Here is a 19,932-nt window from a genome sequence, read left to right on the forward strand (position 1 = left end):
TGTTGGTTCACGGACACAAAATAATTTGATACCAACCAATTCTTTTTTTATTGCCTAGTCTTTTGGTCATTACTTGCAAACCCTTGGGAAAAACTAAACATCATTATTTCACAGGGAAAATAAATGAGCTAAAGGAAACAACTAAAGAAAGATAATTACCTCAGCCAAGGAGGTGGCTGTTTGCTACCAGCTGTGAAAGGAAGCTGGATTATATTTCACCTTGCAAGTCTGTTTATGTGTCTCAAAGACAGCGACTGTAGAAGCAATTTCCACAAAGTTAGTTTTGAGAACTTTGGCAGTCCATGGAGATATTTTTTAATCAACATGACAATGTCACCATGCGTAAGATGTGGTCACAAGTTAGAATTTAGGTGTGGTCTGATGTGTGAGAAATCAGAAAGCAGGTGGGGTCACAGTCAAATCTGAATATTTTGTAAACAGATTTTCGCAAAAGAATTCAACAAGTTTCTGATCTTAATTTTTTTTTTTTTTTTAAATATATTCATATATACCGTATTTTCCGCACCATAAGGCACACCTAAAAGCCATACATTTTCACAACAATAATCAGATGAGCCTTATAGTGCAGAAAATATGGTACCTCTTTTCCTTACATTTAGCTTCCATGGAGACTTGAGCAATAGTTCTTTTGATATCAAGAATTTTTTTATTTATCTATTTTTACTGATTTCTTGTACCCAACAATTTTCAGAGGAATGCATTTTTTGGCATTTAACAACGACTTAAATTCAAAATAATATCTTGAGGCACTTTGTGAATTAGTCTGTTGCAAATATATATAGTGTATTTTCATTACTTTATTAAGTTGCATTTGTAAAAAAAAATAAGCATGTTGTCAAATATAACACAGTTTGGGTTAGTATTTTTCCCAAAAAGCTTTAGGCTGAAACTTGGCATATTTTCAGAATGGCATATAAACAGCTGTAAACACCTGCCTTTATTCTTTTACTCATACACATCATGGGTGAAGAAAACTAATGGGTAATAATAAAAGGGTAAAAAAAAAAAAGGGGGTTCTTGTGCAGCAAATGCTGAGGTGTTTGGCTTTAATAGTATAAACTAATTATTATTATTCTTTTTAATCACTGTTCAGTCCTATTTCAGGTCTCTTTCTATCATTTTAAACTACCTGTAGCTTTGAAACAGCACCAGTCTGCCCAAAACTATTATGAAATAAAGTAACTAACATTTACCTCTTCTTATTCTTAAAATCAAAACTCTTGACAAAAAAAAAAAAAAAAAAAAAGACAAACCAACTACAGCATAGTAGTCCAGGCAAAAATAACAGCTCATTTATTGGTTCTGGCATAGTATTAAAACCGCTTTGACAAAAATATAGTGCAAACAACTTCAATATTAGTTTTAAGTATTCTGAGTCTCATCATTTAAGGTTGTTTTGGAATTCAATTACCATCAAAAACATACAATACAAGACAATAAAGACTAAACAATTTCATGAAACCGCAGATCATTTTCTTTTCCATGAATATTTTCCTTTTAACTTTTGAATAAGATTGAAATCAGATTAAAGGGATACAGCCGCCTACGTAGTTCCATCTGTGTGCGACAAAGTAAAACATGTGGCACAAGATCTGTTTAATAAAATGATAGAAGTCACAGTTTTGTGAAACTGAATGCTTTTTAATATTTCACTAAAAGAAATACTGGATCAATGGAGGGCAATTGATGACACACACAGATTAATTACATCAAGTGACTAACATTGCTATTCATCATGAATTTCTTTTTCTAACAGCTGCCACAGAGCATAAACAGTGGCAGAAAAACCTGAAGCCACAGTATTAGTTTAGCTTGCTCGTCATCGAGTAAAATATTATTATCCTTTTTGTCAGTAGGGGAATGTGACGCAGAAAGAAATGAGGAGACATGAGATAAGAGGGTTATGATGAATAAATATGAGGTGGCTCTTTGCCAAGCGGCATGATAAATATGTTGATGTGATTCAAGTTTGCCCAGACGTTACTCCCTGTTCCCTTTTCAACACTGGGTCAGAAAAACTCAGAAAAAGATAACAGGAAGGTAAAGCAATAATGACATCTTTGTCAGGAACAGCAACCTCAGAAACAATATAACTGAGTTACCCGCTTAGTTGTGGCAGTAAATCCCATCTTTGGGAAGATTGAAGTTGTACTCAGTTCATTACCCATCCTCATTAGAGACTAAGCTATAAATGCTTGTAGTTTGTAGAAACTTTAGTAGTCATGACAACAACTTGTTTCGTGATGTTGTTAAAATTCAAGGTAAATAGATGTCACAAATTTGTTGCATTTCAATCAATTTTTTTCTGTTGGATCCCACAAAAACATATGACTCAGCTGGTGCCATGGAGAAACCTTTGTTTCCATTCCAACATCTGATTTCCTCACATCGTATTCATTGAAGGATGACAAATATTCTTTAGAATCCAATTACGTTGAGTGAAAAAGCAAATGTCCAACTGACTGATGACCTGCTGTTCACTGGCAGACAGGCTGACTGTGACTAACTGCGTGGGCACTTGGCTCAGCTCAGAGTGGGCCATCTTGTACTCCCAACCTGCATTTATTATGAAATGGCAGCCATGAAACAAAACTAGGAACGTGCGATTATACGTTAAAGAGGAACCGAGCTCCCGTTCCTCATTTAATCAGAGGCAACATATTGTATTGTTCAACAGTGCTATCAGGGAGGACATGTTCATACATTTACTCTCGTTACTTCATGCCCAGGAGGATACGCTGTTCATACCAGGTAACACTCCCAATGTTGGATTGTTGAAAAAATGGATTTAATTCAATTTAATTTGTTTCTTTAGAAACCGGGTTAGTAGCATTTCTGACCACCAACACGACTCTACCTAAAGTAAAAGTAACGATGAGGTAGTTGAGAGAATGGTCACAGATGTAAAGGGATCGATCCTTGATTAACAGGTGGTCATCGAACTGTTTTCTTTCAAATTTCAGCAACCATTTTTTAAAAGGTTATTGCTAGATTTTATCCAGACCAATGTGGATAAAACATAAATCAAATAAAATAAGCTATTCTGATTTATTTGGGATTTCAATATATGCAACCTGTCTGGCATTATTTGTGTCTGATGTAGTAGTTATAATCTAATATACAGCGTGTAAGTAGAGGTTTAGTGTGTAATGCAGTAGCCACGGCAGTGTTTGGGCAAACAAAGCCAGATAGCTAAACCAGCATTTTAGTTCGATTTACTAGGAAAATAAGCCATCTGGTGAGCTTTCAAGCTGTCTGAAAGTAGAAAATTAATGTAGCACTGACAATTAGCTGTCACAAACTTTCACAAAGTAGTTTTGTTGGAGCACTCAAGTGGTGCAAGTGAAAATTTGCTTTTTAAAGTAGTGAGCTGCTGATCAATTCAACCCCCACCTGGTCTGGCTGTTGGTATTAAAGCCAGCTGCACATATGTTTCTTGAACTTTTTCACTTCAACCAGTATTTTTTTTAATTAATCAAGGCATGAAAAACAATACCATTTATGCAAATATAATGTGACGACATCTGTTTCCCCTGTAAAGTGGAGCCAGTTGGTGCAAATTCAGTAGCCTTAGTTCTTCAATGCTGTGGGAGAATGACTGTACACTTATGTGCAAATTTGTGCAAAGTGCTGTTAACAAGGTTAGGATTGGGAAATAGTTTGGTAGGGTTTCCTGTTTCCATGTCAACAAAGAGGAATCTGGTGCATATTTTGACATCAGACCAAAGAGCAACAGCGCAGAATTAGACATAGCAAGACATATCCCAGGTTGTCAAGTCTACACATAAACCTTAAAGTCAAAGTCAGTGAAAAACTTCACCCTGTGAGGCGTTATCCAAAAGGTTTGGTTTCAGTGACCAAAACTGCATTTGGATGCAAGCAATAGACCCAAATGCTTATTAAAATAAATGTGTTTGTGTGTAATAGGGGTTTAGGTCCTTTGGGCACAGACTGGTTGCTTTGTAAAAAAACACTCTCTTCCTCCCTCACCTCTTTATGTCCACGCCTGCAGCTTCCTATGCATGTGAACGGACATTCTTAGTCATTTGACATGTATTTACTACCAACAGACTTAGACAAAAGGGGATTTTATCAGGTGGCATCGAATTTGAAAAATCAGCGACTGCTATCCAATGTGTAGTCTTTACATGTGTCTTGTCACTTTGCAGCTGGATAATCTCAAACAGGGCAGCCCTCTTATTTTTGTTGCTTACATTCTTTTATTTTTGTACATATTCCTGCAAGAATGAAGGTCACCTGTTCCTATTCAACATAAACTTTTTAGTAAACTGTTCTTTTTTATTTCAATCTACCTTTTGATGTACCTGTTAATATAAACTACACGTCTGTTATTTTTGTTTACATGTTTGTTATTTGCACAGTTGTGCTTTGAACAAGAGAGGAAATCCTGGAAGAGTTCTAGGAGTGAATATTTTCATCCAGCTCAGTAAAGGCTGAACGTGTTCCATAACTTATTATGTTGCATGCCTTGTCATGACATGACTCCACAGCTACAAATTGACAAGTCGTAACATGATATTTGGGAAAACTTGAAGGGAAAAGTGTTCTGCTTTGCTTTTTCACCACATTGTTACACTGAGAGACAAAGTGATTAAAATAAATAAGTATGTAACAGGACAAGATGGCAGACTGCAACGTTTTGCAGTGATTTAAGTGCCTCGTTTAAAAGTATGCTTAACATATCAGGGGTCCTCATAATGCACACATATGTCTGTAGAAGAACAGACTGTTGAAAACAAACAAAAAAGAGACATTCAAGGTAAACACAAGAAACTTGTGCTGAAGAAAAAAATGGACCAGACTCAGTGAATAATTCCTTATAATCCCTATATAGACCAGTGAGCAGTGCTGGCCAACATGTCATTGGGGTCATCAGGTGGGAACCTCCTTTCATCAGTGTTTCGTCTAGTTGGGCCCACTGCACCTCCAGGAGGCTCGACAGTGATCATCCCAGAGTTACTCCCCTAATGCCAGCCATCACTGCTCCTCACACCACAACCATGTTTTTTTTTTTTTTTCACAACCACAAGCTACCCCAGCCTCTCACCAACTGCACACCAGTCATAGCGGAGTGGGGATTCAAACCCTGGTTTGGGTCGGGGGTAATGACAGTACAGAGGGTGCCAGAGGTGGAGGCAGGACAAGACACACTATCGGATTCAGCAGACAAACTCATCTAAACAGTCACTAAAACTACCATCACTAAAAATGCCAGCAAAAACCTAATTTACGTAAGCAAGCATAAAAAAATGGATACAAATAGTTGTATCACAGACTCAGGAGAACATTTACCTAAAAAAAAGAAAAAAAGAAAAATCTGTACCCACTGTTTTCTGTTTTTACTGTTTTTTTAGTTTTTTTTTACTATTGATCCAAATGGTGAGCAAAACAGCCATTAATTCTATTCCTGCAGACATCTCTACTACAGTTCAATTTACTCACCTTGGTTTAATCTGTTCCTGTTCTTCTGTCTTTATGTTCTCCCTGCCAAGAGTTGTAAATCCTGCTTTTATTCTAGAGGATTAATTCTACACCATTGCGTTAGACTCTAGCTTGTCTTCCAACACAAGTGAAACAAAATCTCCTGCAGTAATATAAAGTATGCATTTTTTAAAAACGCTATTACGAGTTTTTTTCAACACCATGACTATAATCACTACAAATTATCATCAACTTCACCCATTTGATTGTTGAAAAGTTAAAGTGCTATGGACACAAAGTATGAACTCCATCTCCCTGTGATGCTCTCTGGAGTATAAAGGTCAATAATTTTAGCAAAAAGAGCTCTTATCAAACTAAAGGGACAGCAGTTGAAGATCTATAACACCACAATAACACACCATGTGAGTGATGGGCCATTTCAGACAGTATAAAGCCTACCTCTTCTCTAATGGAGGGACTGCTGTGTAGAAAAAAACTGATAAATCAGGACTTCCCAGGTCTCAGATGATGCAAAGGGTCAATAACAGATTGATTATTTGACAAATAACTGACTTATTTGTTCCTCGGAGATAGCTATATTCAGTAAAATATTCTTTCTAAAATTCACATCCACATTGATGTCAAGACTCAAGAGATTCTTTCCTTCTTTTTCTACAATTAATCCAACTCCACTTGATATGAAATAGTTTTCTCTATATCGTTTTCCACAGCAGATGGAATGCTCACAATGTCGGTTGAATTAGCTAAGTGTTTTTCTTTCCAGTCTAAAGGGAGAGGACATTATATGATGTACAGATTGCAAGACCTCCCCAGTCAGTTTTGTGATTCACAACTGTGAGCTATAAAAAAAAGAATAGTATCTGACTTAACTGAGACATTTCAGCTTTTATAAGTCAAGCTTATGTTACTGAGCGCAGGCACAACCTCAGAACTGATTAAGTAAGATCTTCCAAAAAGTAACCACTTTTAAAAAATGGTTCTGCCTAAATACTACCTGCTTAAAAATACTCTAAATTAACTCATAAGTATACACGATAGCCTTTGTGTCAAACAACCACGCTGTGCTGAGGACATTACATGTCTGTCCAAATGTCTGAATGACTTTGCTGTGGGCTGTGAGATCTATTGCCATACTCAAAACTTACTGCTGTGGCTACAGTATAACTTGTTATTAAGGAATGCTTAATCTTTGAGCCATGTGGTGATTGAGGCAAGGATGAATGAAGAAAATGAAAAATTACAATGTGTTGCAATAAGACCCAACAGGAGTCAATATTTGATTATTGTTTTTGATTAATTATGCAATGTAATTGCGGCTGCCTTATGCTGTGTTGTACACATTTGGAGGCATTTATGGTGGAATAAAGGTCACATCTCCATCAGAACACTAAAGCACGGGGAATAGAAAGGTCAGCTTGAAATAAACTTACAGGATATGACCCAACCCCCCACTAATACACTGATCAATGCTGATGAATACCTGCCACATTTCAGCACATGAATACATGTTACATGTCTGAGCTGCAACCTGCATGCTGGAAATAGAAGCTTTAGATAGATTTGGATCATGCAGTAAGGCAGGCTTGCCTTTTAACTTTAGGCAAATGACAGAAAATATCTAAAATTAATAGAATCACAACATTTGCTGGATTGTTCTTGCAAGTGTTCCAAAATGAGGTTGCACTATCACCACAACAAATGGGTATTTTTCCATTAACCCAGAGTGTAAAGGTGGTGCAACCTCCATTACGACACCCTCCAACATTGTAAGAGAGCTGTGAATATGGGACAGACTGACTTGTAAAATGCAAGAAAAGAACAGAAAATACCTGGCAGTCCAAAATCCAAATAAATTACACTCATGTATACACTTACATCACTTCAGACAAAGAAAATCAAAAAACACTCATAAATGAAGACCTGGAACTATTACTTCATTATTACAACAGTCGCAGATTATTTCTAAGCTAACCAATTTTAAGTTTAATCATTAAACTTTTTCAAAGTACTAACCAAACACAACAAAAGGATTAAGTGTTTATAGCCTACATGCTCTGATAGAAATACTGTTAGAGCTGGTGATAAATTGTAAAAAAGCAATAGAGATAAGTATAGGGATAAGAGTTGCTCATACAAAGCAATAGAAGTTACAAGTTGGAATTGTCAGATTCAGACACTTTACGGCGACAAAGAAGTGGTTTTCTGGTTAGAAGAGGTAAACTGTTCAGGTCGCTGAGTATTAAGCCGTTTTCATGCCAGAAGTCTGGTCTTATAGACATGTTTTACACATGACGGTAACAAATCTGATTTAACTATCCTGCAAAAACTATGATGGATCAAAACAAATTTGGTTCAAAAACTAAACTAAACTGCCTACACAAACAGAGGCATGCATCAGTTCTTAGTAAGACACTGCAATTACTTCTATTTGTTGTGTAGAGCCATTAAACAAAAATAACTGCCAGCAAATAATACATAACCCCAAACATAACCTAACCTCAGCTATAACCAGGGCCCGAGAAATGATGGTCTTCCTCAATAGAATAAAGATTTCATCCTCATAAGGACTACTGGTCCCCACAAGGGCAATAATTTTCCCAGAAAAGATCCTAATGAGGTAACAGAAGCACACTCACCTACAGATGGCTGCATTTAGTCCCCACAAAGACACCCGCACCTTAATTTTCACAAGTTCTGATTGTGTCTCGTTTGAGTCCCAGAAGGAAACAATTCAATCTCTTCTACTGCAACAACACTTGAGCCAGACAGCAGCTTAGCACAATGGCAGGGAGAAAAATCTAAATGAAGCTTAACACACATTTCTGCCAAATGTCTTTCGAACATCACAGACAGTGAAATGATGTTTTGCTTTTTAATGTAACAAACTGCTATCAGAAGCCGAGTTGATCTTTTGGAGGACGACATGCCAGAATAAACATGGCAAAGCCTGTTAAATACGAGAGTGTATTCAATTTCTATTGATAAACCAGATTTTAATCTAGTATGACAACTACTCAGGCCCAGAAACACAAGACGTGCCATTTCTTTACCAGACAGAAGATGCTCAAAGGCTCTTTGGTCTGTCCAAAAATGTTGGAAAGTTGAGACTTTTTTTATTCAATTATCTAAAATTTGACCTGTTCAATGGTGGAAAGATTTTAATTGAGCTCTTAAAAGTTGACACTGTGAACCTGCATGAACATCATGCTCCCACACAGTCTCAAGCTGGAGAGCTCTTTTTTTCAAACTTTTACACAGGGATGTTTGTGCCTGGAGACAGCCAACTGAAACTGAAACTGAATAAACGGAGCTCTGCAATAAGCTTCATAGATTAGCAGAGGAGGAGGAACATTGCTTCAGTTTTCAGTCAACAGAACACACACTATAAAGGAAAATGAATCATGACCAACACCTGTTAAATTACAGCTGAACGGTAATTTGAGCCAATGATCATCTGGATGCTCAACGCTCCAAAAGTTGTTATTTGTATGGCATTCAATTAGTTTGGAAGCTCACACACACCAACCCCCCCCCCCCCCAAAAAAAAAACAACAAAAAAAACCCAGACACACAGCTGAGTTTCTGCAAATAAAATAAAATATTTCTCTTCTACATGTGCACAAATACTTTCGTGCAAGCGTTCAACTTTCAGCAGTGACTGTTCAGGGAAAAGACAAACTAGTTTAGAGCCATTTCCTGTATCAGTGTCAGCTGATTTTTGCTCACCTGTCCCTTTAGGAGACTAGAGGAGGTACAGCATCTATACATTTTAAAGGAAGAGACTAATTAGAGCATAGATACTAACCACTTCTGTGACCCCACAGCCTTTGAAGGAAAATTAGGCCCACTTTACACAAGCTGCACATCTTCCACACACCATCATGCCATGTGGTTGGTATCTCAGCTGGTATATTTGTCCCTTTGAATAATGACCCTTCATTGGCTGTTTGGTTTAATCAGTGACATGCATAATCTCTTGTTCCACACACCACACCACACCACCCTGTTCAGCTGGTAGTGGTAATGCATTATCAGCTATACCAAAAGTAGTAATAGAGGTAGTAAACGTGGGACATGGTATATGATAGATTACAATAAATTAATTTAGCAGATACTTTTATCAAAAGCATCTTACAAGTGTGGAGGACAGTGAGGGGTTCAGTATGTTGCCCAAAGATGACTGCTCTACCTCCTGAGCTACAGTCACTACAGTTAAAGTTAAAGTGGTTGAACTAAAACTTGTGTTGCGTGTTAAAAAGCTATAATGACAGTAGGAGCCTCTGCAGAGGTGCTACCGAAGTGGCTGCAGTATCATTTAGGCAGTGGTTGTTACAGAACTCAGTAGCAATAGAAAATGAGTTGGAGCAGTTATAGTAAGTGTCAAAACTGTAGTGGCAACAGTACAAAAAAAAAATAAACACCAGTATTACTAATCCATAGCAGTGGCAGTAGTCAAATTAACAGGTTAGGACAGTGTGCTAAAATTTAAATGCTCCTTCCTTTCAAGACATCAAAATGATTGTTAATGAACATTGGCTGATGGGAATAATTTACAAGAGCTATTGAATTAAAAGATACTAGATGTGTCTATTGAGAATTATAGATTTTAGTTACAATAGTATTTTTATTTAATCTTTATTTAATTTTAATAACACAAAGTCCTCACATGGGTACAGTTTACAGATGTGAGTTGAAGTTTTGTGTTACCACTTGCAGACACTGTCCTAAAAAACGTGAGACAACTGAAAATTGTGGTCTTGCTCGTATTTTTGTTCTGGTATCTGGTTCTTCTCTTAGTCTCTCCCATGTGGGAGATAAGAGCAAGAGTGATACTGAGGAAAAAAATAATGAATCATCATAAAGACGTGTGGTTGCTGACAGGTCTGCAGCATAAATTGAGCACGTATTGTGGTCCGTCCGCCTGCCCCCCCACCCCATTTAAACCGACCTTTCAATCAGCCTGCGTCTGCCTTTTACACAGGATCATTGCTCTGTGACAACATCCTATCACCCATAACCTATCACTCAGCGTAAGTTTGTATCTACAGAAGTTAACATGAACCGTGAATAATAAATCGAATAATAATCGTGAATAATAAAAATGTAACCATTTTTGTTTGTTGCGCTGCTTAAAGTAAGATTTATTGTCTCAGTCATGGATGCTGAGCCGAGCATGCACTCGTTACGGCCCTGTGCTCAACATGATACAGAGGAGGAAAGGGAGAATATTTTCTGCTTACAGATATACTGGCTTTTGCATGGATGTTGCTGGTTGTTAAAATTTGTTTTTTTTTAGATTATTTCATCAGACATGTAAACACCTCCAGGCTTCAAGCATCTATATTATGTAATCCTGCCATTATCTTGTTCTAATGATATAGGTGCTCGTCACGCTACATATTCCTTCATCACACAAGTCCAGACTGAAGGATCATCTGTCTTCTGGCCTGTGCCAATCAGTGGAATTTGTTGTACGTTGCTCTTTAGTGTCAATGACTGAACAGTGTGTAGTCTCTAGGCACTGAATCTCAAAGTGGAAAATAAAAGCTGGGAAACAGAACTCTAGCCTCAGGCTGTGTGTGTGGCAGTGCTCAGAGAGTACACGGATGGCTCTGAACAGCTCTGACAACTTCTGGACTTATCGTGCTGTGAACATTCGAGTACACTGGTGATGCTGCGTTCCCCAACAAACACTGACTCGTTGGCATCTAAGCTGCAGTGCTTTATCAAGTGTTTAAGGAGTTATTACAGTTTTTCAATCCTTGTGATTCAATCACATGTATGCTAAATGACAAAGGAAGTATGCACATGACTTTACCTTCTCTTGCACAAAGTCCATGATGTTTTTGAAGTCCAGGTCATCATAGTAATTCACTATGCCCCTTTGAATGTTCTTGTTCAGTAATTCCACCGTCTGTAAGGGAGGAAAAGCAAGCCATTAGTGCATGTTTTAGGGTGGAGGAGGTCATGTTACCACATTTGTTCAGTCTCCATGACACAGCTGATCTATGATCAGGCAGCTGTGGAGAGGAAATGCTCCGATTAGTGAAGGTGACTGATACATCCAACTGGAATATCAAAATGTGACACGATGGCCACTCACATCTGTCAGTCACAATCTGGTGCAGGGCACTGAATGGCAATATTTTTCACTTTAATATCTATAAATGAAAGAGATTTTCATTTAGTATCTATTTAGTTGTAGGCATCACTTATAGTTCACATGCGAGGGGAACAACAAAGTTTTAGGCTTTTCACTTTACAATAGTTTTTGCTGAGGAACACTGGAGATTTTTCCACAGATGTGCAGATCATGAAGTCTGCAGGAGATTCTCTGTTGGAGAAACACTCTCACAGCTTGAAATAGTACTGAGTAACACCTGGGTACAGAACAGAGGATGTAGGACATGAAGCATCTCCATGGAAATTGTTGCGTTTTGTTCAATGTAGATTGAGAAAAGTGTATGAGACTCTTTGGTAACAGTTTCTGAATCAATGAGACTATATTGGGGCCACTCCCTCGCAATAAATACCAGGACACAATTAAATAAAGCAATTTGCAGTTATGCAGACATTAGTGCACACAGTTTAGCAAGAAGCTGGCAGGGTCATTTCCTCAAGAAGTAGAGAGTGAAAATTGTTAACATTTGCTTCCTCATGTGCAGCCCCTATAGAACAGGGCAGAAAGCTTTCAGGACTGCTGTGGATGTGGTGAAAATAGCTTATTATGGACTATCATTGCTCCATCGTGAACGATAATGAGCCGGTGTTGCTCCTGTTGAGATCGAAGTGACTGAAGATTTCATTTAATTTCTCCTCTTCTTGTCTTGAACATATCAGGTCCTCACAGTGAATATTTAAACCACAGTACATTATTCAGATTTAGAGAAATGGGAGTGGTGGAGTCAGCTGAAATGTTTCCTTTGAAATGGATTAAACTGGAAATTCTATTAACTCCTGCGTCTTTATCCCATCATTAGCACCTAAAACTACCTATCAAAAAAAATAAAAAATCTAACTAAAATGCACACATCTGTCACACAGTTACTTTTATCACAGTGCAAATTATACACCACTGTCCTATTTCAAGTGGAAATGGCAGTTTGGAAATTAATATTGCACACGTTAACATTACAATAACGATTAACTTTCAATACATCGTGCAGCCCTCGTAATTAATTCACCTAACATGTTTTTGTAATGTTGGTGAAAGCAGGAGTATCCATGCACGACAGAAATAATGAGGCATTTCAAAATCCTATCCACCGCCAGCTCCACGAAAATCATTATGTAAATTAGAAGGTAACAAGAGAAGTCTATTTTGTTTGTACAGACCAGTATCACAGATCTGCAATTTACATCCAGCATGATATAGCTTTTGTCTTTCAACCGCTTACTGAGGCTATAAAAAGAGTTGGATTCAGTACAGACTACTTACTATTAAATTGAACAAAGTATGGACAAGGTACAACTGTCTGACAGATAACCCAGAAGCATATCATGCTCTACCAACAGCCTTATCAAATAAACGGTTTCTATCCTCATGGTGGCAGATATCTTAAACCTTGCTTAAAAGGTGCCATTTGAAGATCGGTCTTATATATTTGAACAAGCTTCTATACTGTGTGCAGTTTTACATAAGTGGAGCTAAGTGAAATGGCTCTTCAAGAGCAAAGAAAATAACAACATTAAATTCATGTTGCCTTAACATGATTCATTGAAGGGTGGTCTAGACCCCTGGACTATCTGTTGGAGAGAGCACTGCATTGCAATCACACACCTGCGTTGCATTTTCAAAAACTGTTCCACATTTAATGAGTCAGTAATTTCAACAAGAAAAATCACATAAACTCCAGTTTTTACATTTCGAATGATCAATGAAGGTCTCTGATTTAATAAGTCTCGTCTTTTCTGTTTTTTTTCTTTTCTTTTCTATTAAATATTGTTCACAAGAACAGCTAGTACTGAGGGAAGCTGCTTCTGTTGTTATGGCTGCATTCCAAACAAGAGATCATTTGACATTAATATGTGCAGGACAACAACTGGATTTGTTGCAGGGAAGGAAATTAGATCCAAAACTGAAGTCAGAAATATTATTAAACGCAAAAGGAGAAATTAAAAGGAGGAGGATATGAAAGATGCAATTAACAAAAGAGAGGAGAGACACACAATAATTGTTAAGATAAGCAGAACATACTGACGTAAAAAACGATAATCTGACACTGAATATGCTACCGTATTTTCCGGAGTATAAATCCCACTTTTTTTCATAGTATGGCTGGTCCTGCGACTTATAGTCAGGTGCGACTTATATATCAAAATATATATAATTTAATTAATTCATACTGACTGACATGAACCAAAGAGTAAACATTGCTATCTACAGCCACTTGAGGACACTATAGGCTTGTGACAACTTTATGCTAACAAAGAAAGCTAATCGCGGGCTGAAAGCAAGATGGCCAGAGCTGGAGGGACAAGTCCACAGGTGGGCGCTTGAACAATTTATTGCCAGGAGAGGCTTGTTAACGGTGCAGTTATGTCTCCACGCCCTGTCTATCCTGTTCCCTGCTACAAAAGAAAAAGCTTCACTCTTACAGGGCATTTAAAACTGTCAGCTTACTGATCGACATCATGGGCAGCTCACCTGGTTGCGAAACACCAGCCCCAAGACTCCTCCAAGCAGCTCCAGGATCAGACACACCGTCAGGGTGTACATGAACTGTGACACAACAGACTTAAAAATTATAGACTTACATGTTATACACTTTAAATGTTAATATCTACAATAATAATGCTGCTTTTGGAGCAAATTATCAATAAGCTAGTGAAACCTTAGATGCAATTAAACCAGGGTTTTCCATCACTGTGTTAAAGCTGATGTAAATGACTCGATAGTTTAGATGCGTACAATGAGATCACAAAGAAGCACAATATTTTCTTGTTCTGCTGGATTTTCTGACAGCTGGTGTTTTTAAATCAACTGGTTAACAAAAAAAGACCAGTGAGAACAACATGATCGCCAGAACACCTCAGGACGGTGGTGCGGCAGTCAGGGACATCTCTCTGCCACTTCCAGCGACTGGTATTTTGTAATCGGGTAAGTACCACATAGCTTCTTGGTTTCCCCAGTTTTTGTCTTTCCTTTGCAGCCCATCCCTTTTCTGCTTCTTCAGAGAGTTCTTTCAGGATGTTCCTGCCATGAAGCAAACGTCCTTCAAGAGGTGAACGGGTTGAACATTTTGCAAAGCCTCGACAGCCAACTTCCCTGGTTAGATTGTTGCTCTCTAGTCTTTCTCTTGGCACTTTGCCACTAGATCAGTGTACAGCATTTTCCACTCCTCATCCATGCCTCCTCGATGCTCTGTTCACATTGAACTATCATCTTGACCAGCAACACACGCCTCTCAAACACAGGACAATGTCAGGTCTCAGTGTTGTGATGGCAATATCGGTGGGGAGCTGTAGCAACTCGCCGAGGTATGCTCTCATTGACCAGGCACCTCCAGGGGTCACAATTCTTCTCTGCACCATACCATCTTGCCAGTTTTGTTGAGCGAGGAAGGGTGTCATATGTGGCTCTGACCAGGAAGCTAAGTCTTGCCTGGGGAATTCTCCAGAGGTTACTCCACTCCACTGACCTCAGAGGAATGCCCTCCCACTTTGTCTAGTCCCCATGCTGATGACAGATTTAAGAAGAAGTTTGTCTTCCTCCATCCTTGTCACTTCTGGGACTACCATGGCCTTTCTATTTCTCGCTGATGCTTTGAACCAAAGCTTCTGTGGCTCCACCAGCCCAGGCCATGTCTTCCTTGCTGGGTTGTTCCAGCTTGCTCTTGATGTTTTAGTCTGGAGATGCCATTTTCCACACATTCTTCTGCCTTCCTCTCTGCTCTGCCTTTTTGGATCTTAACTCCAGTGGTCGCTTGACTGCCTAAGTTCCAGCACCAGCCTAGTCTTCTCCAGCCTGCACCCAGTTCCTATGCTCTTCAGTGGTAACTGCAGGACATTTTTTCCAAACAGGCAGCAACAGAGAGTCACCTTGGGAGTCTGAGTCACTAGCGGATGTAGTTGTTGGCCTTGGTGTCTAGTTTTTCCACTGTTGTTGCTGTTATTTCACTAATCTTTAATGGCAACATCGGGTATTGGTCAAGTGTGAACTGGTGGCACCAGACTTTATACTTTGGGAAGATAGCTCTGGTCGATTCTCCTCAGACCCTCCTTCAGTTGGTCTGCCATGTGCCTTTCTGTGAGATCAGCTGTGTACCCTTCGTCCAGGCTACTGATTGGTTGGTCAATGAGCACTGGGATTCTCTCTGGAAGGAAGGAGATTGGGTCTAGCTGTTTACCCTTGTGGATTGACAGGCAAATTTATTTTCATTCTGGCCCAGAAAAGCAATTATTCAAGCCTCACTCAGCATGCAGCTGTCTGCAGCAAAGTTATTACAGCATCCATGAAACAGCGAAAAGATGGCAATCATTGGCCTACGCTAATCAGGACTTCTCTGACCATTGTTCTTGTCCTGATCAGGATGATCTCAAAAGAGACTGGGAAGAGGATGAGTGGAATATCTTCACTTCCATATAGTAGCTCTCTATGATGCTCTTGATACACACCGGCACACCGAAGAGTCTCAGGCGGGGCTTATCAGCTGGTGTGGAACTGATCAGTATGCATTCTCCAGATGGTTCTTGGAGGTCTTTCTTATCTCTATAGGTGTATTGAATCTGGTCCCCAATTATTGCAGCGTGTTCTAAACAACCTGAGAAACCAGGCACTCCCACTTTCTGACAGTGTCAATGTACTTGTTTTGTACATCGACTTAAATCAGTCCACTGTGTAGTTCCTAAAACTCCATAAACTCTAACTACTGTGACCTGCAGATTAACACAACAGATGCATGTATTGTTCCAGAGTGTCTTTATTCTAACAAAAAACAAAACAAAGAATTGAAACAAAAAATTGTAATAGAAAATCTACAGACTAAACATCAAAGATAATTTACCCAGCACTCACCATTTTCAACAGAGTTAGATTATCCCTCAGTGAAGCCAAGACTCCAATGAGTGATACAATGAACATGACAACTCCCAGTAGGATCAGGATTATAGCTGGGGCCAAAAACACTCCCTCTAGCGTCTTGTAGCGTTGTCGCTCGACCTCAGCATAGATGCCAACAGCCAGGATGAATCCACCTATTAACTGGAAACAGAAAGGAGACGCAGTTATAGAGGAATAGTCATCAAATTGAACATGCTGGGATACTAGCATTCATAAGATTTTAGTAGCTTTTACTATGAATAAAAGAATAATAGTCAGTGGAGCAAAGTCGAATTATGTCTTCTTTAAATAATGTCAACAATTCGGGCTTCCAAACCATCAATATGTCTGTTGGATCCCAATTCAACTAGACCATTTAAGGATGTTTCACCTCTTAACAGCACCTACTTGACCAGATAAAAGGTGACAGGCATTTAAATTGGCTGCAATTAAACCATTGCACAAAAAGGTCCACTCTTAATCCTCAAATTTTAGCCAATTATACACCAATATCTGATCCTCCTTCTACCTTTAAATTTCAACAAACAACTCACTTGCAGAATAATAATATACATGGGTTTCAATCTGAATTTAGAATAAACCACTGCACCAAAAAGCACCAGTTTAAAATAGAATTGACCTCCTTGTTGGTCCTGTTAGCTCTAAGTGAAACTTTTGACACTATTGACCACGTCATCTTATTACAAAAGACTCCAAACTTTTGGATCAAGGGTGCTGGTCTGGACTTGAATCAAATGACTCTAAACATTTTTCAGTTTCTGCAAAATGCTGCAGACAAAATACAGACTGGTACCTTCAAGAGATCCAATTTTTCTTATTTTAGCCACTCTCCACTGGCTCCTTGTTGAATGGAGAATCAAATTTAAGATTCTTCTTATCACATACAAAGCCTTTAATGGCCAAGCTCCATAATACCATAAAGATCCTATTGGTCAGTATGAACCAAACTCTTTCCTCTCAAAACTTATGGCCTGATAGTTATTCCAGGACTTTTAAAGGACCAGAATGGAATGCAGATCCTTTACTCCTCTCCTGTGAAACAGAACCAGCCTCCAGTTTGGGTGTGGGATTCAAACTATCTTTCTGCTTTTAAGACTAAGCCAAAGATGTATTTCTTTGATCAAACTTTTACCTTTAAAAACTTGACTTTTGCTTAACTGTTTATATTAGTATCTCGGTGATGTTGCAAATTGTTTTTATGAGCACTGTTTATCTTTCATTTTCGGTTTCATCCCTTCCTACGTGTTTTTTTTGTTCTGTAAGTTCCGAGTCATTATTCATTGTACTGGTAACTCGAACAGGGCCCCTTACAGAAAGGGTAAAAAGTAGGCGACCTTTGAAGGTCAGAAAAATCTGACTGAAAGAATATGTGGAATTGAACATCGTGTAATTCAAAACCTACATCAGACTTACAAAAAAGGCTTCATCAACAACTCAGCTCGTACAAACTGTCTTGTCTTCTGTATTCAGCAAAAGTCTAAATTAAAAGGTTTGAAAGGTTAACAAATATCCTGAAAATCCTGATTATATAATTAGAGCACAGCCATAGCACATTAAATGTTCGATAACTGTAATTTTTCACAACAAAAATATCCACTAAATGGATCCTTTTTCAAGCAGACAGAAGTACTGCTCATTCTGCTCCCTGCAAACTGAAAAAAAACATCACATCAAAGCTCTTCTATGCACGCATTTAAATTGTTAATGTGATTCTTAATCACAAGGTCAATTAAATTAAATTATCATCTGGCAGCAACTATTTGTTTACCTGTCAAAATCTTCAAGTGATATTATGAGAGGGAAGATAAATGCAAGGGGTCAGCTCACCAAAATTATGAAGAAAAAAAATTATTTACATTTACAGAGAAAGTTAGCAGAATTCAGTATGGTCCAGACAAATTAAAAAACAAAGGATTCCAATCACAACATGGACTTTAAGAAATTCTATCTCTGGATCAATAATCTAAAAATTCCAGAGTGGAAATTTTCCACACTAAAGGGAAGATTTGCAAGTTTGTATTGTCCCTGAAAATTGCTTGAGTAAAACAATGACATCCCAATAATTTGTTTTTGAGGTACAACTCAAAAGTGTGGAGGAAGTGTGCGCTTATTGGTTTTTCCATTGAAATGCAACAACAAGAAACAAAAAGCAAATAAGGGAAGTCTGAGTTATGATTGGAAAGCTGGCATGACATCATGATTCAAAATCTTCAGTTCATACAAAAACTAATTTAAAAAATACAAGCGTGACTAATCAACAACAAACCTGCAATTTGCTGAGTAATTTCAATTATAAGTAACCTATCACATCAATGTTACAATTTACAGTGCGGCAACCCATTTCAGTTATGAACATATTGTACTCCCCAAAGGAATTTTTTGGAAACATGGCACCATTGCCGCAGAACAACATGTAGTCTGACAGCTTGTATACATACTGACAGCCTTGTAATGGTGTGATTATTTACACTCCAAATCACTAATGATGTGTCAATGAAGGAGAGGCCAAAAACTAAGCAATAAGGAACAATATTTCATAGGTGAAATACTTTGACTGGTCAGTTAAAACTGCTGAATGTGATGTATTACACAAAGAGTGAGTGTAGTGTTCGTCTCAATTATGTATTTATTAATTTTTTTATTTTTTTCAAAGTGATCGGTAAAATTATCCCCTGATCATCACCACAGTAGTCATGCCTGTGGTGACATAAATCTGACAGTCAATTTACAAATGCACTTGAAAATGGCCACAAAAGACAGAAAGGGCTGTTCGTGTTGACTTTGATCCAGACATTTGTTGCAGCCGTTACTTCAACTCTGAGGATTTTGACAAGAGACAAGCAAAACTACATCTGACAAACCACAGTTCTTTCAATTAAAGACAACGTCTGTTTTGTGAGTCTCTGCTGCTATGTGTTTCTTGCCTCAGTCCTGGTGACATATCAGTTGATGGTAGCAGCTGACGTACATGTGAATGAGAGCTTCTCTTATGGTTTGTTACCAAGACGTTGGTGTGAGTCGTGTGAAAGAAATTACATTCTTTCACTTCTGTTTCTCCAAGTGACCATTTTAAATGTAAATAAAGGCGAACACACAGACCAGCTGTTGTGATTATGCTAATGGTGATTTTAAATCAGACAAGGCTACAAAAAACAAAACAAAACAAAAAAAAAAAAAAAAAAACAGGATTAGCGCAGATCAGTAGTAGCACAATTTGAAAGTGATGGCATACTAACATGTCATCTTAAAGGGAGCTGTTTCATTGTAACAGAAGAAAATTCAAATGTAAATAGGAGTATTGTTGTTTGAGGAGCAGCTGTATTGAAATGCAGAATATGTGACCACAGGGAGATGAAAGCAAGCCGATGTTGGCGGAAATAGAGTGA

At 38.2% G+C, this 19,932-nt stretch overlaps 1 protein-coding gene across 1 annotated transcript in view; it reads right to left on the reverse strand.

The window, feature by feature from the left end:
- tspan15 (tetraspanin 15) overlaps positions 1 to 19,932 on the reverse strand; it is a 31,867-nt gene that overhangs the window by 6,576 nt on the left and 5,359 nt on the right. Inside the window, exons 2-4 of the mRNA XM_072380384.1 lie at positions 16,502 to 16,687; positions 14,132 to 14,206; positions 11,303 to 11,398 (exon numbers count right to left, since the gene is read on the reverse strand). Of these exons, the coding sequence (XP_072236485.1) occupies positions 11,303 to 11,398; positions 14,132 to 14,206; positions 16,502 to 16,687 (357 nt within the window). The remainder of the gene's footprint in view (positions 1 to 11,302; positions 11,399 to 14,131; positions 14,207 to 16,501; positions 16,688 to 19,932) is intronic.

The sequence above is a fragment of the Leuresthes tenuis genome, unplaced genomic scaffold (assembly GCF_036924035.1).
Source record: "Leuresthes tenuis unplaced genomic scaffold, fLeuTen1.0.hap1 SCAF_2, whole genome shotgun sequence".
In the NCBI taxonomy this organism is placed as follows: domain Eukaryota; kingdom Metazoa; phylum Chordata; class Actinopteri; order Atheriniformes; family Atherinopsidae; genus Leuresthes; species Leuresthes tenuis.